Consider the following 24,781-nt stretch of genomic DNA (forward strand, 5'->3'; position numbering starts at 1 on the left):
GTGACACTTGGGAAGAGGCAGACGGGCTACCCTCGTTACCTTCAGTCTGAGAATCATCTTGGGCCACATTTTTAAGTGCAACAATATGATCTTTAAAGTGTATAGACATATCAGTACAAGTGGGACACATTCTGAGAGGGGGTTCCACCATGGCTTCTAAACACACTGAACACGGATTTTCCTTAGTGTCAGACATGTTTAATAGACTAGTAATATATACAAGCAGGCTTGGAAATCACTTTAATCAAATAAAAAACAATTTGAAAAAAACGTTACTGTGCCTTTAAGAAGTAAAAAGAGCACACAATTTTACAAAACAGTGAAAAATGCAGCAATTCTCCTGAAATTTTCACAGTATGTACCTAAAGCCTTAATAAGATTGCACCACAAGTTTCAAAACGATTAACCCCTTAATGCCCAAACCGGAGCAGCCTAAAGCCAATACCCGGTTAAAAATAGTACAGCACCTTGCCACAGCCTTGCTGTGGCCCTACCTGCCCTTAGGGATCAGATTTGGGGGAATAAAGCTTCTATAAGGCCCTCAAACAGCAGCAGGACCCTCCACGTGAATCAGCATGAACTTCTCTGCAATTCTAACTGCGCATCTGAGGCGCGAAATTAGGCCCCTCCCACTCTACTCCGGAGTTGTGAGGCCTAGTAAATCACTCTTAAGTGACTAAAAACCAGCCATGTGGGTAATAACCCCAGAAAGAACCCCAAAAGGACTTTCAAAGTGTCTACAAATGATATTTTTCTTGAATAAACAATCGATTGCCCTGAATCAGTGTCAACCAGCATAATTAGCCCTGTTATGTAAGCATTCAATTCCATACTAAGTCTGTAAACATAGCTTACCCTCCCCTCATGGGGATATTGTCAGTCTCTTCTAGCATTATCTCAGTCTTGTCTAGAAATAAATGACTGAACATACCTCATTGCAGATTACCCTGCAAACTGTTCCCCCCAACTGAAGTTTTCTGGTACTCCTCAGTCCTGTGTGGGAACAGCAGTGGATTTTAGTTACAACATGCTAAAATCATTTTCCTCTCAGCAGAAATCTTCATCACTTTTCTGCTAGAGAGTAAATAGTACAAACCGGTACCATTTAAAATAACAAACTTTTGATTGAAGATAATAAAAACTACAATTCTAACACCACATTCACTTTACCCTCCCGTAGAGAGACCCTAGTGCTTAGAGCCGGCAAAAAGAATGACTGGGGGGTGGAGCTAGAGGGGGAGCTATATGGACAGCTTTGCTGTGTGCTCTCTTTGCCACTTCCTGTAGGGAATGAGAATATCCCACAAGTAAAGGATGAATCCGTGGACTGGATACACCTTGCAAGAGAAAAGATTTGTATCTGGGAGTTATGTCCCTGGACATTTATTTTATAGTGGTTCTTTTCCAATGTAGTGATTAATTGTGGATATATTTACATATACACGATCACTTCAATTTCTCTAGAATATGACTATGGGTAAACTAAATATATTAATCTGTCCTCAAAATTACTTTCAACATTTCTAATATTCTGTTCTGTATATTTGCACTAAACATATTTTTTAACAGCTCAGAGTTGCAATATTTGCAGTAAACACAATAACACATGTGATATTTTGTTGAGGCTTTGGTCATAGGGTCCTATTTAAATAGTCCAGTGACTGCAGGATAAATCTTGTTTCATGTACATTTACAATTTGCAATATATAATAAACACAAAAACAATAATATTAACAAAAACGTGATTTTGAAGAAATAGTACATTTTGAAAGATGACATAACAATGCTTATTCAATACTTTCTACAACAGTGTATCAGTCTAAACTTGGAGTTTATTTAAAAGCGTTATGTGAAGAAGGCATGAAGAGAGGGGGTAAGAGGTGATATATTATATATATATATATATATATATATATATATATATATATATATATATATATATTGCGCTCCAAAGTGATGATTATAGAGGTTGATTTTTCCTTAGTTCTTGTAAGGTTTACAGGGAATTAATATAGTCTTCCTAAAGAAGGCGAATTGACAGGTATTCGTCTATTTTTTAACCCCTTGAGTAGTGATATTGTTCTAACTCTATAGCCGTAGTGACCCTATCACTCCAAAATTGTATTGTTGGCAAAGTAAGATTTTTCCAATTGTATGGAATGTAACGTTTAGCTGCATTTACCATTATGGTTAATAGTTTGAGTTGTAATGTGCATTTCAAAGGGGGAAAGTGGTTAAACAGAAACACCCATGGCTTATGGGGCAAGGGAATGCCAATTACTTTTTCTATTTCTTCTCTAATATTTAGCCAATATTGCTGTACTATGGGGCACGTCTACCAGATGTGGTTAAAGGTGCCTCTGTGTTCACAACCTCTCCAACAGTCTGTGGGATATCCAGTGATCATTTTACCTAGTTAGTCTGGTGTGTAGTGCCACCTACACAAAAGTTTCATATTCATTTCCGTTATTGCTATGGAGAAGGAAGAGGAGCTCATTTGTTTATATATTTTCTGCCATGATTTTGGTGGTAGTTGGTCCTCAATCTCCGTTTTCCCTTTTATAACGTATGAAGGGGGTTGTCGTATTGATGAGACACGAGTAGTTATTATGATAGGGAAAGGATCCCTGTATGAGGATGTGGTAGATAACAGTGTTTCAAATGGCGTGAGGGTCCTGAATAAGTTGCGTTTGTTCAAGTGTGTTGAAAGATAGTGTGAGATTTGGTGGTAGGTAAACCATCCTTGTAGTGTAGGATTTAGAATGCTTGCAATTTCATCTTTAGTTTTCAGTTTACCATTTTGTATTAGTAAATAGCAGGGTATAGCTCGGTGTAGCGTTTGGGTATTTAAGTCAGCTAATGCCAATTGTAAGGGAAGGTTAGGATTGTGCAACAGAGGAGTTAAGGGGGATTGTTGAGTGGAGATAGACTTATAATTTTTCAGGGTTTTATCCCAAATCTTAAATGTTTCATGTATAGGAGTGTGAGGATGGAGGTGTATCTGTTCACGTATGTCTGAAAGCCAGCACATACTTCCTATTTGGTTACAATTAAAAAGATTTAGCTCTAGGGATACCCATTCTTTATGTTTGCCATGTTTGCGCCAGTCCACTATTCTAGTTAGAAAAGTCATGCGGTGATAGATAATGAGGTGAGGTGCCCCTAGTCCTCCTTTAAGTCTGGGTCTGTATAAGGTGTGTGTAGCTATTCTGGGGTGTTTGTTTTTCCATATGAATGAGTTTATGTAGTTTATAGCTAACAGGGTCTGGGGTAGGAATGGGCAGGGTTTGGAGGATATATAGAATTTTACGGAGTATCACCATTTTAACCGCATTGACTCTGCCCATCCAGGAAATGGGTTTGCTAGCCCAGGATTGTAAAGTAGAGTTAACCTGGGACTTAAGGGGGTCATAATTTAGTGTGATTAGTTTCTTAGGATACAGGAGATATTTAAGTGCCACTGGTTGATGTCGAAATTGTTATGACTTTGGAAGTAGTATATCTTCATGTGATGCTCCTAGGCTCAGGAATTTTGATTTTGAGTAGTTGATGCGAAAGTCGAGAGATCTCCGTAAAGCTCAAGTAGGGACATTAAAGAAGGGATGGAAGTTTTCATTTTAGTCAATGTGAGAATAACATTGTCAGCATAAAGGGAGGTTTTATATTCTGTGTGGCCTATAGTGATGCCTTCGATAGTGGAGGAAGCTCCTATATAAGCTGCAAGGACCACCATCGCTAAAATGAACAGGGTTGGGGACAAGTGGCATCCCTGTCTGGTGCCATTATAGATATGGAAAGGGTGTGACAGAGAATCATTTAATTTACCTTTGGCAGTGGGCGAAAATTTTATGGGTAAGTTTTTCGTCTAAGCCAAAACTTGTTAGAGTATGTGAGAGGAATGACCAGTTCAAGCGGTCAAATGCCTTTTCGGCGTCCATAGAGAGTATTATTGAAGGAATGCGATGTTTGTTAGTATATTCAATGATGTTTATGATTTTAGTAGTATTGTCTCTAGCCCCGCGATGGGGGATAAATCCGGCTTGGTTAGTATGGATCAGGTATGGGAGAATTCTATTGAGACGGGTTGTAATGATTTTGGTGCAAAGTTTAATATCGATATTTAGTAGCGATATGGGGAGAATGTTGGATGGTGATGTGAGCCATGGTAGTGTTGTGTGTAGGTTTGCCCTAAGTATTTTGACTGGTGGCGTTTTCTAAAGTGGGTTTCCTGTAAGTATACAATATCAGCTTGGCGTTTTGCAATGTCTGATAGCGCTTTAGACCGTTTATTTGGTGAATTAAGACCTTTAGCGTTTTGGGTCAATATAACAAGGAGCGTGGTGTTTTAGTGGTGTTAGGAGACATTGGATGTTAGGGAATTATAAAGGTAAGGTTGAGTGGGAGACCTAAACATGTGTTGTTTTTGAGTGTGGGAATTCCTAATGGCCCCTTCTACATTGTTTAAAGAAAGTGTCACATTATAAGTACATTTTAGAGAAGCACAATATTGCATCAGAACAAAAAGAACAATAACAATAAAAAATACAAACATGTCTCCAAGTTTAAAATAAGACACGAAAATAGAGAAACAATCTGGGGGAAGAAAAAACGTAGTAAGAATCTCTTTCACTGTAACTTTAGATATTTCTATCCCAAATCGCTGACAAAGTCAGTAACATGGGTATATTAAAAAGTATTTTTGGGGTCTTTAAGTTTTCCTTGCAGTAGGAGAATGACATACATATTACTTGAGGTGGTTGGTGTTTGTAGGTAATCAGCCTTTGGTACTCACATATTAATAGGTTAGGTATGCCTTTATCAGTCACCTTCAGAGCTGGAGGAGGGAAGAGATCTTGGCGATGGTGTTTTTTTGTGATCTTTGTTCAGAGGGCGTGTTGTAGTTTGCTTGCGTAGTGCCTTGGTCTGCCATCTTGCAGGATTTGAGTTTGATCTTTGGATGGGACTTCAGATGGTCCAGATGATGAGGTTACATCCATTGGCAGGTCTAGACCTAGCTCTTTACCGAATGCTGTCATATCTTCGGGTGATGTGCAAATAAGTCTTTTGTTGTCCTGGATTACCAGGAGTTGGACTGGAAAGCCCCATCGGTACAGAATTTTTTTGTTGCTTAAAATGGTGGTGAGCGGAGCGAATTCCTTCCTGCGTTGTAAATTCTTGTTGATAAGTCCTGAAAGAATTGGATAATGTTGTCCCTGAATCTTATGGGCTGTTGTCATTGTCTCGATTGTTTAACAACATTTCTTTTTCCAGGAATTTTTTAAATCTAATAAATCTCTGAGGGGAGCTGTATCAGGAGGTCTGGGGTGCAAAGCCCTATGTGCTCTCACCCATAAAATGCTGTCAAGGTACGATGATTCTTTTATAGCAGTGAATAAAGCTTGAAGATACTCAGGAAAATCCCTTGGTAAAACTGATTCTGGGATGCCTTTAAGTCTTAGATTCTTTCTCCTGCTTCTGTTTTCAGGATCTTCTATTTTGTCCAGGAGAGAATCAATTGTTTGTTGTTGTAGTGATGATTTGTTATCTATTTTTTGAATATCTTCTCTTATATCTTCACTATCCACTTCTAGCATATCCACCCTGAATCCAATACTTTGAAGATCTTGCCTCAATTCAGTTAATTCTTCTCTTAGACATCTTTAAGACTTGTCTGATCTCTTGCTTCAAGGCAAAGCGAGATAGTAAAGAAGTAGGGATCTGGGTGGTATCCATGGCTGAGTTTAATTGTGTAGACTCTCTATTTTGAGGAAGGTTTGTCCTTAGTAACAGTTGCTGGTGACTGTTCAGCTGCTGTAAAGTATGCAGACATAGTGTGGGGCTTAGAAGCTGTCTGCTTTGTCAATTTGTCTGATTTTGATGGTTTCTTTGCCGCCATCTTGAAATAAAGTAGACAAACAAGTGTGGTTATACCCCTTTTTAGGAAGTTTATTAGGTGTCGCCACATTTTTATTCGATGTTGGATTAGAGGTGAAAGGGGTATATTCCTCAATTAACTACTATGAGCCTGCAATCCTTTATGCTGAAAAGGGTGAGTTATAGCTCCTCCCTTCCCCTCCCCCTCCAGTCATTCGACCGAAGTTAGGAAGAGAAAGGAAAAGCCAAAGGTGCAGAGGTGACTGAAGTTTAACAAAAAATAAATACCAGTCTTAGGAATGACAGGGTGGGCCGTGGACTCGTCATATTGTAAAAGAAATAAATTTATCAGGTAAGCATAAATTTCCTTTTCTTTTACAAGATATGACAAGTCCATGGATTTCATCATTACTTATGGGATACAATACCAAAGCTACAGGACACGGATGAAAGGGAGGGACAAGACAGGAACCTAAAAACGGAAGGCACCACCTGCTGCAAAAGTATCACATTTGTAAAATTTGTAAAATTTTGAAAAAGTGGGAAGAGACGACCAAGTTGCAGCCTTGCAAATCTGTTCAACAGAAGTATCGTTTTTAAATGCCCATGAGGAAGCTACAGCCCGAGTGGAATGAGCCGCAATTCTTTCAGGAGGCTGCTGTCCAGCAGTCTCATACGCCAGACGGATGATACTCTTCATCCAAGAAGAAAGAGAGGTAGCCGAAGCTTTCTGGCCCCTACGCTTTCCAGAAAAAACAACAAATAATGAAGATGATTGACTGAATTCTTTAGTCGCCTGCAAGTAAAACTTCAGGGCACGGACCACGTCCAAGTTATGCAACAAACGCTCCTTCTTAGAAGAAGGATTAGGACATAATGAAGGAACAACATTTCCTGATTAATATTCTTATTAGAAACAACCTTAGGAAGGAAACCAGGTTTGGTACGTAAAACCTTCCCCTTGGGAGAGAATTTTTTAATTCCAGTTGATACCCGTTGGCCACGATTTCCAGTGCCCAGGGGCCCTGAACATCTCTTACCCAAGCCTGGGCAGAGAGAGAGAAAGTCTGCCCCCTACTAGATCCGGTCCCGGATCGGGGGCCACCCCTTCATGCTGTCTTGGTAGCACCAGCGGGCTTCTTGGGTTGTTTACCCTTGTTCCAAGCCTGGTTGGGTCTCCAGACGGGCTTGGCCTGAGCAAAAGTCCCTTCCTGTTTAGCGGAAGAAGAGGGGACTCCTTTGAAGTTCCGAAAGGAACAAAAATTATTTTGTTTACCCCTCAGTTTAGCTGTCTTATCTTGAGGAAGGAGATGACCCTTAACTCCCGTGATGTCAGAAATTATTTCTTTCAAGTCAGGCCTGAATAGCCAAAATATTTGACTTAGATGACACATCAGCAGACCAAGATTTTAACCATAACGCTCTATGTGCTAAAATGGCAAATCCGGCATTCTTAGCCGCCAATTTGGGAATCTGAAAGGCGGCATCTGTAATAAAAGAATTAGCCAGCTTAAGAGCCTTAATTCTATCAAAAATATCCTCTAAAAGGAGTCTCAGTTTTAAGAGACTCTTCTAATGCATCGAACCAGAAGGCCGCCGCAGTGGTAACTGGTACAATGCAGGCCATCGGTTGTAAAAGGAAACTCTGATGAATAAACAATTTCTTTAGAAGACCCTCCAATTTCTTATCCATAGGGTCTTTGAAAGCACAACTGTCCTCAATAGGAATAGTTGTACGCTTAGCCAGGGTAGAAATAGCTCCCTCCACCTTAGGGACTGTTTGCCAAGAGTCCCGAACAGTGTCAGATATGGGATACATTTTCTTAAAATTAGGAGAAGGTGAGAACGGGATGCCCGGTCTGTCCCATTCCCTCTTAATAATCTCCGAAATTCTCTTAGGAACCGGAAAAACATCCGTGTAAGCAGGTACCTCTAAGTATTTGTCCATCTTACACAATTTCTCTGGTGGCACCATAATAGAGTCACAGTCATCCAGAGTCGCTAAAACCTCCCGAAGTAACAGGCGGAGGTGTTCAAGCTTAAATCTAAAGGACATAACGTCCGTGTCCGTCTGAGGTAACACACTTCCCGAATTGGAAAGTTCCCCCTCAGACAGAAGTTCCCTGACCCCCAAATCAGATCCCTGTGAGGGTACATCGGAAATAGCTAACAAAGCATCAGAGGACTCAGTATTCACATTGACTGCTGTCCTGTTACGTTTGCCCTGTAACACTGGCAACTTAGATAATACCTCTGTAAGGGTAGTTGACATAACTGCAGCCATATCCTGCAGAGTAAATGAATTAGACGCGGTTGAAGAACCCGGCGTCGCTTGTGTGGGCGTTAAAGGTTGTGATGCTTGGGGAAAAATTTGCGGTATACCCTGATTCTTCTCAGACTGAGAATCATCCTTAGCCTTAAATAAAATTTGAGTTTTACATTGTAAGGCCCTTTCAGTACATGAGGGACAAAAAGTAAGTGGGGGTTCCACAATGGCATCTAAACACATAGAACAAGTGATTTCCTTAAGCTCAGACATGTTAAACAGACTAGTAATAGCAATAATAGTTGTTCTTAGCTTTATTTATTGACCTCTTAAGGCAAAAAACTTTACATAAAAAGTGTACTGCGCCTTTAAATAATAAAAGCTCAACAATTTTTCTGTTATCTTTAAAACAGCATTTGTGGCAATAAAAATTGTTTTAATGTGCCCAAAATATTCTAATAATATTGCATCAGCTTGCTTAGATGTGTAAAAAGCAATATAAATTAATTTAACAGTTATGACAAAAAACTCTTTATTTCTTCAGGCCCCTGCCCCTCGCCATAGCTCTGCTGTGGCGCCTACCTGCCCCCGGAATACATTGCTGCTACTTAGGAAGCTGTGAAAACCCTTCGAATAGTCAAACGAGTTAGGCCCCACCGGAGCCCAAGACTTTGCTGTCTATGTGTTAGTAACTGACAGGAAGTATAGCAAGTTAATTGTATATGGATCTTCAACTGCAGATCTAGATGGAATGTTTCACTCAGCACCTGCTTATCATATGTAGATGAGAAGCGTATGGCTTGGAGTGAATTATTATATCTTGAAAAGAACAGAGTGACACAGGTTAAAACCTGGAGCAGTCTCTTACAGAATCAGCTGTTAGAGAAAACAGGAACCCAAGGGGTTAATTAATTCAGGTAGGAGTTTAAATAACAAGGAACCATTCAGTCACTGTTTCACTCTTACCGGAGAGTGGTCTTTAGCTATCCGTTGTAACAGCTGATCTGTCAGATTAGGACAGAAAAGAAATCCTCAGGCAGCGTGTGAACGGTTAGAACTGAGGAGCTGCGCTGATAGTAATTCGTGATCCGGTGAAGCAGGTAGTTTCAGGAGTGAAGAAAGATTTGCACAAGCAATATAAAAGTTCAAAACGATTTTCAGAATTAAATCCTGTTGTAACAAAAGGGTAATCCAAAGAGCACAATATGCAGTGTTAGCTCAGCTACTAAACTCATTAACTAAGCACCTGTCTGCCCTCAAGAAATGGTTTAAGTAAGGTAAAAAGGTGCGGCTTCATAGTTAAGGTGGAATTACAGAATTCTCAGATGTCAGACAGTTAAGGTGGAGAGATGAGTTCTGACATAACCCCCCCTTCAGGCAAGCCTTCCCAAGGCTTGCAGCCTGGGGCGATCAGGGTTCCTCCTGTGGAACTGAGCAACAAGTCTTGGAGCATTCACGTGAGATGATGGTTCCCAGGTATCCTCATCTGGTGGATAACCCTTCCATCGGACAAGGTACTGGAGTTCACCTTTAGTAATCCGAGAATCAAGTAATTCTTTCACTTCGTATTCTTCTGCATCCAGAATCGGTGGCTTGGGTGGTAAAATCTGTGTGCCAGAGGAGGAAGCTGGTTTGATCAGAGAAACGTGGAAAGTGGAGTGGATGGCCAGAGAGGGAGGTAATTGAAGTGCTACTGCATTTTGATTGATGATTCGTATAATCTGAAACGGGCCTATGAACAGACTGGCTAATTTTTTGCTTGGGATTTGCAATCTCAAATTTTTGGTCGAAAGCCATACCCAGTCACTGACTACGTATTGAGGTGGTGGTCTTCTTCTCAGATCATAATATTTTTTCTGGGCGTTTTGAGCAGATTGCAAATGTTTTTGGAGTAATTGCAAATTTTGTGTCATCCTATCAGCTATATCATCAATTTTGGGACTTGGAGAACTGGTGGTTGTGAGAAAGGACATTTTTGGATGGAACCCATAGTTGGCGTAGAAGGGAGTCATTCGAGATGAAGAGTTGAGTGTGTTGTTGTATGCAAACTCAGCGGTTGATAAATAATTCATCCAGTCTTCTTGGTGGAATGCACAATAGGATCTAATGTACTGTTCTAGCCATTGATTCAGACGCTCTGTTTGGCCGTTCGTCTGTGGGTGATAAGCTGTGGTGTACCTATGGTTTATTTGTAGTTTCTGACATAGATTCCTCCAAAACCTGGAGGTAAACTGAGTCCCCCTGTCGGTGGTCAGAATGGTTGGTATGCCATGAAGTTTCAGAACATTATCTATAAATAACTGGGCTGTTTCTGCGGAGGTTGGAAGTTTCCGATATGGGATGAAATGGGCCATTTTTGTCATCAAATCAACAACTACCAATATCGTGTTCATTCCAAGTGAGAGAGGCAAATCGATGATAAAATCCATGCCCAGGTGGGTCCATGGTTTATCAGGAACTTGTATAGGCATTAATAACCCGTATGGGGGTCTTCTTTCTGATTTCGATGTGGTACAAATTGTACAATCTTGTATGTATTCCTTGATACTCATGTTCATCTTAGGCCACCAATAGTTCCTTGCTATCAAATCCTTCGTCCTGGAAATTCCTGGATGGCCAGAAAGAGGAGAGTCGTGGTGTTCCTTGATTAACTCCTGTCTTAGAGTCTGGGGTACATAAATCTTGTCTTTGATGTATCCTATACCATCTGAAGCGGTATGGAGTTGTGATGGAGTATCCAAGTCTTGGACCAAAGCCTCTTTGAGTTTAGAGGCGAAAGTTGAGGTGATACCAATGTATCTATCATGTGGTATGATTTCCTTTGGATTGTGGTCATTTAGTGGCTTTGGGTCCTTCCGGGATAAGGCGTCAGCCTTACCATTCCTTGAAGCGGGTCTGTATATGATCTGAAAATGGAATCTGCTGAAATATAGACTCCAGCGAACCTGTCTGGCAGAGAGTGTCTTGTTCCTTTGGAGAAATTCCAGATTTTTATGATCTGTATATACTATTATGGGTAATCGTGTTCCTTCTAAAAGATGTCTCCAATGCTCAAATGATCTTTTAATGGATAACAACTCTTTCTCTCCTATTGGGTAGTTGATCTCCGGAGGAGACATAACTTTAGAATAAAATGCTACTGGATGAAGAGGATGATTCAAGTCTTCTCTCTGGGATAAAACTGAACCTAAAGCGTAATCTGAAGAATCCACTTCTAAAAAGTATTGCAACTCCGGATTTGGATGTCAGAGTATCGGAGCAGAGGTGAACGCAGTTTTCAATGTGAGAAAGGCTTGAGCCGCTGATGGATTCCACAAAAAGCGTGTTGTGCAGCCCGTAAGGGCAGTTAGGGGTTTAGCGATAGCGGAATAACCTTTGATAAATTTCCTATAATAGTTACTAAACCAGAGGAAGCGTTGAAGCTCCTTACGGTTAGAAGGTGTTGGCCAATCTTTTACCGCTTCCACCTTGTTATCCTGCATCTGTATTCCCTCTGGGGATATATCATATCCCAAAAAGGAGATCTTTTCTGTATGGAAAAGGCATTTTTCTGCCTTGGCATACAATCGATGTATTTGTAATCTTGATAATACCCATGTGACGTGTTTAATGTGATCCTCCAAGTTTTGGGAGTATATTAAAATGTCATCGAGATAAACTATCACACATATGTCAAGAAGATCCCTGAAAACATCATTGACAAAATGCTGGAACGTTGCCGGAGCGTTACACAGACCAAAAGGCATTACCAAATACTCATATAACCCATATCTCGTTCTAAATGCTGTCAACCACTCATCTCCCTCTCTTATGCGTATGAGGTTGTAAGGAAGTTCCACTCGAGCTAACTCATCTTTTACTTGATCAGAGAGACCTAACCTAAACTGATTTTTTAGGGCTATGTGATTCCATTGGGAATCTGTAGCAAACTGCTTAAAATCAGTTATATATAATTCAACTGACCTGTTGCCCTGTTTCAAAGCCCTCATCTTTGTTTCTGCAGTTAACTGTGAGTTGGTGTCCAGATATAACTCATCCATGGCAATCAGAAAATCATTTAAGGAGTTGATGATAGGGTTGTTGTTTTCATAAAATGAATCTGCCCAAATTCTTGGCTCCCCTCTGAGGTAAGATATTACCGTGAGCACCTTTATTTTATCATTCTGGTAGGTCTTTGGCTTTAAAGTGAACATAAGTAGACAGGCATTCCTGAACTGTCTATACATACGTCTGTCCCCTGAAAATAAATCAGGAGGGGATAACTGTGGTTCTGGGCATGCATCAGGTGGTACCACTTTAGCAGATAGGGAGTCCTTGATGACCTTCCTTAAAGGGACACTCAGGTTAAATTACATTTTCATGATTTAGATACAGCATGTAATTTTAAACAACTTCCAATTTACTTCTATTAACAAAAATGTGCACAGTCTTTTATTATTTACACTTTTTGAATCACCCGATCCTACTGAGCATGTGCAAGAATTCACAGACTATACGTATATGCATTTGTGATTGGCTGATTGCTATCACATGGTACAAGGGGAGTGGAAATATACATAACTTTGAAATTTGTTATAAAAAAATCTACTACTCATTTGAAGTTCAGACTAAGTGCTATTGCATTGTCTTGTTATCTTGCATTTGTTGATTATGCAACTCTAATGTGTTGACTGGTCCTTTAACGTTTCATTTTCAACTTGAAGATTACTTAGAGCCTGACCGAGTTGGTCTACCCTCTGAGATAAGCCATAAACAACTTGAGGTAGATCCGCTGGATCCATTATTTGGGCTTAGTTAATCTGTTAGTAACTGACAGGAAGTATAGCAAGTTAATTGTATATGGATCTTCAACTGCAGATCTAGATGGAATGTTTCACTCAGCACCTGCTTATCATATGTAGATGAGAAGCGTATGGCTTGGAGTGAATTATTATATCTTGAAAAGAACAGAGTGACACAGGTTAAAACCTGGAGCAGTCTCTTACAGAATCAGCTGTTAGAGAAAACAGGAACCCAAGGGGTTAATTAATTCAGGTAGGAGTTTAAATAACAAGGAACCATTCAGTCACTGTTTCACTCTTACCGGTGAGTGGTCTTTAGCTATCCGTTGTAACAGCTGATCTGTCAGATTAGGACAGAAGAGAAATCCTCAGGCAGCGTGTGAACGGTTAGAACTGAGGAGCTGCGCTGATAGTAATTCGTGATCCGGTGAAGCAGGTAGTTTCAGGAGTGAAGAAAGATTTGCACAAGCAATATAAAAGTTCAAAACGATTTTCAGAATTAAATCCTGTTGTAACAAAAGGGTAATCTAAAGAGCACAATATGCAGTGTTAGCTCAGCTACTAAACTCATTAACTAAGCACCTGTCTGCCCTCAGGAAATGGTTTAAGTAAGGTAAAAAGGTGCGGCTTCATAGTTAAGGTGGAATTACAGAATTCTCAGATGTCAGACAGTTAAGGTGGAGAGATGAGTTCTGACACTATGCAATCCGGGTGAAACTGAGCGTCTGAAATAGGCCCCACCACTTGTGGGCGTAACACTAGCTGTTACAGAGACCCGCATGGGTTGCAAAACCCCAAACATGTCACTAGTAATAAAACATAAAGCCATGTGCCCCTCTTACACAAGCATGTCCCAATATCAAGCCTCACTGCCTGACAACAACAAAAACTATACACCCTTAGGTCAGAAAAAATGTATGACGTTTTTAGCCAGCAACCGCATCTCCCAGCGTTCAGCCCATACTAAAACATTATCATAAGTGATATTAGACACATTTAGCAGATAATATAAAGGGAATTCCAGGTACGCCATTACTCTACATGTAGTGCATATTGATTTACCCTCCCCGATAGGGAATAATGTCAGCCTGTTCCGATGTATCAAGTCTCCCCAGAAACAAATGACTGAACATACCTCAATGCTGCTTGTAGCATGACAGGGTTCTCCACACTGAAGATGTTTCTTTACACTACCTTCAACTGCTCGGTGGGAACCAGCATGGTTCTTAGATAATATTTGCTAAGATCATCAACATCAGGGCAAAAAATTAAAATGTCTTCACTCCTCTTGGGAAGTAATAGACTGACGATTTCTCCCTGAGGAAAATAGTACTCACTGGCACCATTTTAAAATAAAAAAGTTCTTGATTGAAGAATCTAAAACTAACACCTCACTTTACCTCTTCCTATCACTAAGACAGGCAAAGAGAATGACTGGAGGGGGAGGGGAAGGGAGGAGCTATATATACAGCTCTGCTGTGGTGCTCTTTGCCACTTCCTGCTAGCAGGAGGTTAAATCCCACAAGGATGAAATCCGTGGACTCGTCATATCTTGTAAAATAAATAATTGTAAGGTATTAATAATAATGCTAAGCTGAGGTTTGTAGACATCTTTTAGAAATAAGAACATCTAAGTTTAGTACTTGTCGCATACATTTTCAGACATTTCACATAAAATTCTTAATAATGACAAATCAAATATTATATACCAAAATGAGTCTAATTTAGTCTAGTCTAATTTGTTAACAAAAGTATCCTGTTTGGGAGGATTAAGATAGGGATCATTAGGTGGGAGGGTAATCCAAACACTAGAGTAAATATTAACCTTACAAGCTAACCAATTAACCCTTCACTGCCAGAAATTTCATGTGTGTGTGGTGCGCAGCTGCAATAAGAGGCCTTCTAATTGCCAAAAACCAATGGCAAAGCCATGCATGTCTGCTATTTTTAAACAAAGGAGATCCCAGAGAAGCTTTTAAAACCATTTGTCTTATAATTACAGTGAGAATCCCAGTTTGCAAAAAGGTGAACATATACATATATATATATATATATATATATATATATATATATATATATATATATATATATATATATATATATATATATATATATATACATATATACATACTATCAAAATGCCAAGCCCCTATCTCATAGGTAAATAAATAAAAAAAATTGAGGTTCTAATTTTGTTTAAACAAAGTGATAAAAAATGCTAAAATTTCTATAGTACTTTGGGCAAATTATTTTCTGAAATTTCCAGTAGCGAATTGGTTAATAACAATATATATCTTGTATTTCCTTTAAAGCACTGAATTACTGATTTATAGCCGCTAGCTTCATTAATTTACTTACCAATATATCCCTTATTAGGAGTATCTGAAGGAGGGGCTGCAAATTCCTAGAAAAAAAAAATGTAAGTTATAATAGTTGGTAATTTATATTGTCTGCTCTTGTAATTTAGTTCAGAAAATTGCACTTTATCGTTCCCAGAGACATTTGAGCATCTCCCCATAATAAAGTAAGTTGCAGTTTGCCTGAGCTTTTTGGAGTATAGGGTAGTGCTACACAGTGATTTGCAAGATGAACTTTAAAGGGACAGTCTATCCCAGAATATTTATTGTTTTAAAAGATAGATAATCCCTTTATTACCCATTCCCTAGTTTTGCATAACTAACACAGTTATATTAATACAATTTTTACCTCTGTGATTATCTTGTATCTAAGCCTCTGCAAACTGCCCCCTTATTTCAGTTCTTTTGACAGACTTGCATTGTAGCCAATCAGTGCTGGCTCATAGGAACTCCACGTGCATGAGCACAGTGTTATCTATATGAAGCACATGAACTAACACCCTCTAGTGGTGAAAAACTGTCAAAATACCCTGAGCTAAGAGGCGGCCTTCAAGGGCTTATAAATTAGCATATGAACCTCCTAGATTTAGCTTTCAACTAAGAATACCAAGAGAACAAAGCAAAATTGGTTATAGAAGTAAATTGGAAAATTGTTTAAAATGGCATGCCCTATCTAAATAATGAAAGTTTGTTTTGGACTAGACTGTCCCATTAAACATCAAATCTGGAAGCTTGTCCCAGATAATAAAAGGAAGCATGCATCTGGTATGTGCAGGCACAGTCACTATTTCCTCCTCAGTTTAAGGAAGTTTACTATGAAATCTTGCAAAATCATGGTAATATTCCATGAGATTATAGCAAAATCCTGCAGAATGAAAGTAAAGCAAAGTGTGAACCGTGCAGATAAATGGTAAATTCTCACAGAGTAGGTACTCGGGTGAGCTGTGCTTAGTTTTAAATAAAGACAACATCAGCTATATAAAAATAAAATTATTTATGTTGAGTAACATGTCCCTTTTAAGTAGTGTAGCCCTGGACTGCTCTGAAAAAAATGGCAGTTATAAGGCTTTCAGGACATGTATATTGTATGCTGATCTTGCAGTGCAAACACTAATTTGTTTCTTTCATGATTCAGATATAGCATACAATTTGAAACAACTTCCTATACTTCCATTAAAAAATTTGATTAATTATCTTGTTATCCTTTTCTAAAGAAGCAACAATTAACTACCAGGAGCTAGCTGAACACATTGGGTGAACCAATCACAAGCGGCATATATGTGCTGCCACCAATCAAGCCCAGTGTAATACCGCACTGCATAATATGCGAGTTTTGTTACACTTACACTTTGTGCTCTGTATTTTAGATTGCTTTAGATTGGGTCATTTCAGTATTATTGCATTTAAGCTTTGCAATTTCTCATTTATATTTTAATACATTTAGATTTAGCTCTAGCAGTGATTTTATAAATTCTGATCATGTTTTTAAAGATTCTGTGTTACTTTAACAAAATAGGATCATACTTTGTATATTTCTGTTTATATATACAAATTGCACCTTGAATTTGATGCTATTGCAAAATAAAAACTGACACTTTCAGAAAGTGGGAGGGACAGGGCAGTTCCCTGGGCTGAACAGGGGAGTTCCCAGGGTATGTCTGAAGCTCTCTCACAAGTGTTTGTGAAATTTTAAACAAGCTGCTCAAAATTCACAATACACATATTTTATCTAACAGAAAAATAATATATACTAAAATATTGACAAAAGCAGGTTAAATTGTAGTGAAAAACAGAATTTATGTTTACCTGATAAATTACTTTCTCCAACGGTGTGTCCGGTCCACGGCGTCATCCTTACTTGTGGGATATTCTCTTCCCCAACAGGAAATGGCAAAGAGCCCAGCAAAGCTGGTCACATGATCCCTCCTAGGCTCCGCCTACCCCAGTCATTCGACCGACGTTAAGGAGGAATATTTGCATAGGAGAAACCATATGATACCGTGGTGACTGTAGTTAAAGAAAATAAATCATCAGACCTGATTAAAAAACCAGGGCGGGCCGTGGACCGGACACACCGTTGGAGAAAGTAATTTATCAGGTAAACATAAATTCTGTTTTCTCCAACATAGGTGTGTCCGGTCCACGGCGTCATCCTTACTTGTGGGAACCAATACCAAAGCTTTAGGACACGGATGAAGGGAGGGAGCAAATCAGGTCACCTAAATGGAAGGCACCACGGCTTGCAAAACCTTTCTCCCAAAAAATAGCCTCAGAAGAAGCAAAAGTATCAAACTTGTAAAATTTGGTAAAAGTGTGCAGTGAAGACCAAGTCGCTGCCCTACATATCTGATCAACAGAAGCCTCGTTCTTGAAGGCCCATGTGGAAGCCACAGCCCTAGTGGAATGAGCTGTGATTCTTTCAGGAGGCTGCCGTCCGGCAGTCTCGTAAGCCAATCTGATGATGCTTTTAATCCAAAAAGAGAGAGAGGTAGAAGTTGCTTTTTGACCTCTCCTGTTACCAGAATAAACAACAAACAAGGAAGATGTTTGTCTAAAATCCTTTGTAGCATCTAAATAGAATTTTAGAGCGCGAACAACATCCAAATTGTGCAACAAACGTTCCTTCTTCGAAACTGGTTTCGGACCCAAAGAAGGCACGACTATCTCCTGGTTAATGTTTTTGTTAGAAACAACTTTTGGAAGAAAACCAGGTTTAGTACGTAAAACCACCTTATCTGCATGGAACACCAGATAAGGAGGAGAACACTGCAGAGCAGATAATTCTGAAACTCTTCTAGCGGAAGAAATTGCAGCCAAAAACAAAACTTTCCAAGATAATAACTTAATATCAACGGAATGTAAGGGTTCAAACGGAACCCCCTGAAGAACTGAAAGAACTAAGTTGAGACTCCAAGGAGGAGTCAAAGGTTTGTAAACAGGCTTGATTCTAACCAGAGCCTGAACAAAGGCTTGAACATCTGGCACAGCTGCCAGCTCTTTGTGAAGTAACACAGACAAGGCAGAAATCTGTCCCTTCAAGGAACTTGCAGATAATCCTTTCTCCAATCCTTCTTGAAGAAAGGATAGAATCCTAGGAATCTTTACCTTGTCCCAAGGGAATCCTTTAGATTCACACCAACAGATATATTTTTTCCATATTTTGTGGTAAATTTTTCTAGTTACAGGCTTTCTGGCCTGAACAAGAGTATCAATAACAGAATCTGAGAACCCTCGCTTTGATAAGATCAAGCGTTCAATCTCCAAGCAGTCAGCTGGAGTAGGACCAGATTCGGATGTTCGAACGGACCTTGAACAAGAAGGTCTCGTCTCAAAGGTAGCTTCCATGGTGAAGCCGATGACATATTCACCAGATCTGCCTACCAAGTCCTGCGTGGTTACGCAGGAGCTATCAAGATCACCTACGCCCTCTCCTGATTGATCCTGGCTACCAGCCTGGGGATGAGAGGAAACGGCGGGAATACATAAGCTAGGTTGAAGGTCCAAGGTGCTACTAGTGCATCTACTAGAGTCGCCTTGGGATCCCTGGATCTGGACCCGTAGCAAGGAACCTTGAAGTTCTGACGAGAGGCCATCAGATCCATGTCTGGAATGCCCCACAGTTGAGTGATTTGGGCAAAGATTTCCGGATGGAGTTCCCACACCCCCGGATGCAATGTCTGACGAATCAGAAAATCCGCTTCCCAAGTTTCCACTCCTGGGATGTGGATTGCAGACAGGTGGCAGGAGCGAGTCTCCGCCCATTGAATGATTTTGGTCACTTCTTCCATCGCTAGGGAACTCCTTGTTCCCCCCTGATGGTTGATGTACGCAACAGTCGTCATGTTGTCTGATTGAAACCGTATGAACTTGGCCCTCGCTAGCTGAGGCCAAGCCTTGAGAGCATTGAATATCGCTCTCAGTTCCAGAATATTTATCGGTAGAAGAGATTCTTCCCGAGACCAAAGACCCTGAGCTTTCAGGGATCCCCAGACCGCGCCCCAGCCCATCAGACTGGCGTCGGTCGTGACAATGACCCACTCTGGTCTGCGGGAGGTCACCCCTAGCGACAGGTTGTCCAGGGACAGCCACCAACGGAGTGAGTCTCTGGTCCTCTGATTTACTTGTATCTTCGGAGACAAGTCTGTATAGTCCCCAATCCACTGACTGAGCATACACAATTGAAATGGTCTTAGATGAATGCGCGCAAAAGGAACTATGTCCATTGCCGCTACCATCAAACCTATCACTTCCATGCACTGTGCTATGGAAGGAAGAGGAACGGAAGGAAGTATCCGACAAGAGTTTAGAAGTTTTGTTTTTCTGGCCTCTGTCAGAAAAATCCTCATTTCTAAGGAGTCTATTATTGTTCCCAAGAAGGGAACTCTTGTCGACGGAGATAGAGAACTCTTTTCCACGTTCACTTACCATCCGTGAGATCTGAGAAAGGCCAGGACTATGTCCGTGTGAGCCTTTGCTTGAGGAAGGGACGACGCTTGAATCAGAATGTCGTCCAAGTAAGGTACTACAGCAATGCCCCTTGGTCTTAGCACCGCCAGAAGGGACCCTAGTACCTTTGTGAAAATCCTTGGAACAGTGGCTAATCCGAAAGGAAGCGCCACGAACTGGTAATGCTTGTCCAGGAATGCGAACCTTAGGAACCGATGATGTTCCTTGTGGACAGGAATATGTAGATACGCATCCTTTAAATCCACCGTGGTCAAGAATTGACCTTTCTGGATGGAAGGATTGTTCGAATGGTTTCCATTTTGGACGATGGAACCTTGAGAAACTTGTTTAGGATCTTGAGATCTAAGATTGGTCTGAACGTTCCCTCTTTTTTGGGAACTACGAACAGATTGGAGTAGAACCCCATCCCTCGTTCTTTTAATGGAACAGGACGAATCACTTCCAGAAGATAACCTTGGAAGACTATTTCTAGCGCCCAAGGATCCAGAACATCTCTTGCCCAAGCCTGAGTGAAGAGAGAGAGTCTGCCCCCCACCAAATCCGGTCCCGGATCGGGGGCCCGCATCTCATGCTGTCTTGGGAGCAGTGGCAGGTTTCTTGGCCTGCTTTCCTTTGTTCCAGCCTTGCCTTGGTCTCCAGGCTGGATTGGCTTGAGAAGTATTACCCTCCTGCTTAGAGGACGTAGCACTTGGGGCTGGTCCGTTTCTGCGAAAGGGACGAAAATTAGGTTTATTTTTGGCCTTGAAAGACCTATTCTGAGGAAGGGCGTGGCCCTTGCCCCCAGTGATATCAGAGATAAACTCTTTCAAGTCAGGGCCAAACAGTGTTTTCCCCTTGAAAGGAATGTCAAACAATTTGTTCTTGGAAGACGCATCCGCTGACCAAGATTTTAACCAAAGCGCTCTGCGCGCCACAATAGCAAACCCAGAATTTTTCGCCGCTAACCTAGCCAATTGCAAGGTGGCGTCTAGGGTGAAAGAATTAGCCAATTTAAGAGCACGAATTCTGTCCATAATCTCCTCATAAGAAGAAGAATTACTAATAATCGCCTTTTCTAGCTCATCGCACCAGAAACACGCGGCTGTAGTGACAGGGACAATGCATGCAATTGGTTGTAGAAGGTAACCTTGCTGAACAAACATCTTTTTTAGCAAACCTTCTAATTTTTTATCCATAGGATCTTGGAAAGCACAACTATCTTCTATGGGTATAGTGGTGCGCTTGTTTAGAGTAGAAACCGCCCCCTCGACCTTGGGGACTGTCTGCCATAAGTCCTTCCTGGGGTCGACTATAGGAAACAATTTTTTAAATATGGGGGGAGGTACGAAAGGTACACCGGGCCTGTCCCATTCTTTATTAACAATGTACGCCACCCGCTTGAGTATAGGAAAAGCTTCGGGGGGCCCCGGGGCCTCTAGGAACTTGTCCATTTTACATAGTGTTTCTGGAATGACCAGATAATCACAATCATCCAAATTGGATAACACCTCCTTAAGCAGAGCGCGGAGATGTTCCAACTTAAATTTAAAAGTAATCACATCAGGTTCAGCTTGTTGAGAAATTTTTTCTGAATCTGAAATTTCTCCTTCAGACAAAACCTCCCTGGCCCCCTCAGACTGGTGTAGGGGCCCTTCAGAAACAATATCATCAGCGGCCTCATGCTCTTCAGTATTTTCTAAAACAGAGCAGTCGCGCTTTTGCTGATAAGTGGGCATATTGGCTAAAATGTTTTTGATAGAATAATCATTACAGCCGTTAATTGTTGCATAGTAAGGAGTATTGGCGCGCTAGATGTACTAGGGGCCTCCTGTATGGGCAAAACTGGTGTAGACGAAGGAGGGGATGATGCAGTACCATGCTTACTCCCCTCACTTGAGGAATCATCTTGGGCATCATTTTTACTAAATTTATTATGACATAAATCACATCTATTTAAATGAGAAGGAACCTTGGCTTCCCCACAGTCAGAACACAATCTATCTGGTAGTTCAGACATGTTAAACAGGCATAAACTTGATAACAAAGCACAAAAAACGTTTTAAAATAAAACCGTTACTGTCACTTTAAATTTTAAACTGAACACACTTTATTACTGCAATTGCGAAAAAGTATGAAGGAATTGTTCAAAATTCACCAAAATTTCACCACAGTGTCTTAAAGCCTTAAAAGTATTGCACACCAAATTTGGAAGCTTTAACCCTTAAAATAACGGAACCGGAGCCGTTTTTATATTTAACCCCTTTACAGTCCCTGGAATCTGCTTTGCTGAGACCCAACCAAGCCCAAAGGGGAATACGATACCAAATAATGCCTTCAGAAAGACTTTTCTATGTATCAGAGCTCCACACACATGCAGCTGCATGTCATGCTGTTCTCAAAAACAAGTGCGCCATACCGGCGCGAAAATGAGGCTCTGACTATGATTAGGGAAAGCCCCAATAGAATAAAGTGTCTAAAACAGTGCCTGCCGATATTATTTTACAAAAAATACCCAGATTAAATGATTCCTCAAGGCTAAATATGTGTAAATATGATCGATTTAGCCCAGAAAATGTCTACAGTCTTAATAAGCCCTTGTGAAGCCCTTATTTACTGTGTGAATAAAAATGGCTTACCGGATCCCATAGGGAAAATGACAGCTTCCAGCATTACATCGTCTTGTTAGAATGTGTCATACCTCAAGCAGCAAAAGACTGCTCACTGTTCCCCCAACTGAAGTTAATTCCTCTCAACAGTCCTGTGTGGAACAGCCATGGATTTTAGTAACGGTTGCTAAAATCATTTTCCTCATACAAACAGAAATCTTCATCTCTTTTCTGTTTCAGAGTAAATAGTACATACCAGCACTATTTTAAAATAACAAACTCTTGATTGAATAATAAAAACTACAGTTAAACACTAAAAAACTCTAAGCCATCTCCGTGGAGATGTTGCCTGTACAACGGCAAAGAGAATGACTGGGGTAGGCGGAGCCTAGGAGGGATCATGTGACCAGCTTTGCTGGGCTCTTTGCCATTTCCTGTTGGGGAAGAGAATATCCCACAAGTAAGGATGACGCCGTGGACCGGACACACCTATGTTGGAGAAACATTTCACTTTAATTGGAGCCATTATATCAGCCCCAGGGGTTCTCCAGTTACCTTCTCTCTCCCTTGTGAAATTTCCAGGTTCCTCCCCTTTTCTTAGAAAATTCAGAGAGAGTTCTGCCTCTGAAGCTCTATAATCAGAATTTGTAAAATCACAACCCTAAATACACTGCTGTGCACAAAATAAAATGCAAAATAGAAAGTGCACAGTTTAAATGTAATAAAATGTAATCTGATGGGTAAAGTGATATAAAATAAAAAGCACAAAGTATAAATGCAGCAGAACTGTCATGTCATGCAGTGATATATTGCACTGGGCTTGTTTCTCCTTCACATACAGAAATGTAGGGAATCTGCTTTTTTAAAAATTTCGCTTGGGATCTCGCAGTGTTGGAGGATTATTTTATCTCACCTGAGAAGAAAGGTTTTGAATATCAGGGTCTCTCTGAGAAGGTGTGGTGTTCATATGCTGGTGCACGGGAAAGGTGTGGTGTTTATTTGCTGGTGTACGGGGCACTCACAGCATATGTTTGTATGCTGCTGAAAAACACTAAACTTTTACTAGAAGAAATTTTGCTAATGGAAGAATATATCCATATTTTAATTTGGACCTTCCTATCCCTTCATAAAAGTAATTTTTTGGGTATCTCACAGCATCAAACTAGCTTAAATGTATCTCTGGGGAAGTAATCATAAACAAGCTCCCACTTTAAAGCGCTCCTATATTTTCATGTAGATGTTAAGGAAAAAACTGAGCTTACTTACTGCTTTAATGCCACATATTACTGTGCAGTTCCCAAACTTCACTAAAGCGGAACCATCTGCTGTGGTAATAGAACCTATAATAAGAAATCAACACAAAATCACTCACAATATTACTCTACCAGAAAGAAAAAACTAAATTATGAAGTGATAAAAGTATTTCTGTAACCACAAATGTTCCCTTTTCTGCTATATTCTGTGTAAAAAAGTTCATGTTCACCACAGCTGTGATGCAACAGGGAGGTTCAAACAAGAGTCTCACATTAATAGCTTATAACCTTGGAATGCAACATTAGGAACAATATGATGATCACACATGTATGCACTCAAACTGCACTTAATGTACTTTGGGTGAATGAGGCTCCCAGGGACACCAGAACTAGAAGTTACTTGCTAATTAGTAGAAAAGAATGGCTTATGCCAGGTAATTAAATGGATATCAAACCCAACTCTTTTTTCTGTCATGTATATGAAAGAGAGCCAACTAAGTGCAAGATTACGAGTGGAGCGCAATCGTTAGATAACCAGCCATTACAAGTGGCTGGTTAATGCTTCTGTGAGCTTGTGGATTCACTTTGTGTTTAGAGCAATTAACCAGGTCAGACCTTTGGTTAATGAAAAAAATGTGCCCCAATTGCCCCCAAAATAAAGAGTACAATAGTGACCATTCAGAAATAAAGATGAGCATTTTTAATTCAACAACAAAGCAGTTATAAAGGATTAAAGTTAGGGGATGTGGGGTGTTAGAAAACAAAAGGCACCTTAAGTGCCTTTACCTTGATGTCAATGAGGGACTGTGTTTTAACTTTAAAAAAAATAATATATATGCCTGCCCTGACCTTGCTACAACCCACTATAACAATACTCTCTCCTCGGCACTGGACACTTTCGCTCCTCCCCAAATACGCAAAACCCCACGCCGTCGGCTCCAACCCTGGCACTCTAACCAAACACGCTACCTGCAAAAATGCTCCCGTGCTGCTGAACGTGCCTGGAGAAAATCCCGCTCTGAATCAGATTTCCTTCACTATAAGTTCATTCTTTATTCTTACTCCTCTGCCCTTCACTTAGCCAAGCAAACCTACTTCTCTTCTCTTACATCTACTCACTCCACAAACCCTAAACGTCTCTTCTCCATTTTCAACTCTCTCCTTTACCCACCTTCACCACCCCCTTCATCTGCCTTTA

The 24,781-nt window shown here is 40.4% G+C and overlaps 1 protein-coding gene across 1 annotated transcript in view; it reads right to left on the reverse strand.

Annotated features, from left to right (window-relative positions):
- The window catches only part of EXOSC8 (exosome component 8), a 143,231-nt gene that overhangs the window by 84,882 nt on the left and 33,568 nt on the right, over positions 1–24,781 (reverse strand). The window contains exons 4-5 of the mRNA XM_053708434.1: positions 23,597–23,670; positions 15,280–15,325 (exon numbers count right to left, since the gene is read on the reverse strand). Of these exons, the coding sequence (XP_053564409.1) occupies positions 15,280–15,325; positions 23,597–23,670 (120 nt within the window). The remainder of the gene's footprint in view (positions 1–15,279; positions 15,326–23,596; positions 23,671–24,781) is intronic.

The sequence above is a fragment of the Bombina bombina genome, chromosome 3 (genome assembly GCF_027579735.1).
Source record: "Bombina bombina isolate aBomBom1 chromosome 3, aBomBom1.pri, whole genome shotgun sequence".
Taxonomy (NCBI): Eukaryota; Metazoa; Chordata; class Amphibia; order Anura; family Bombinatoridae; genus Bombina; species Bombina bombina.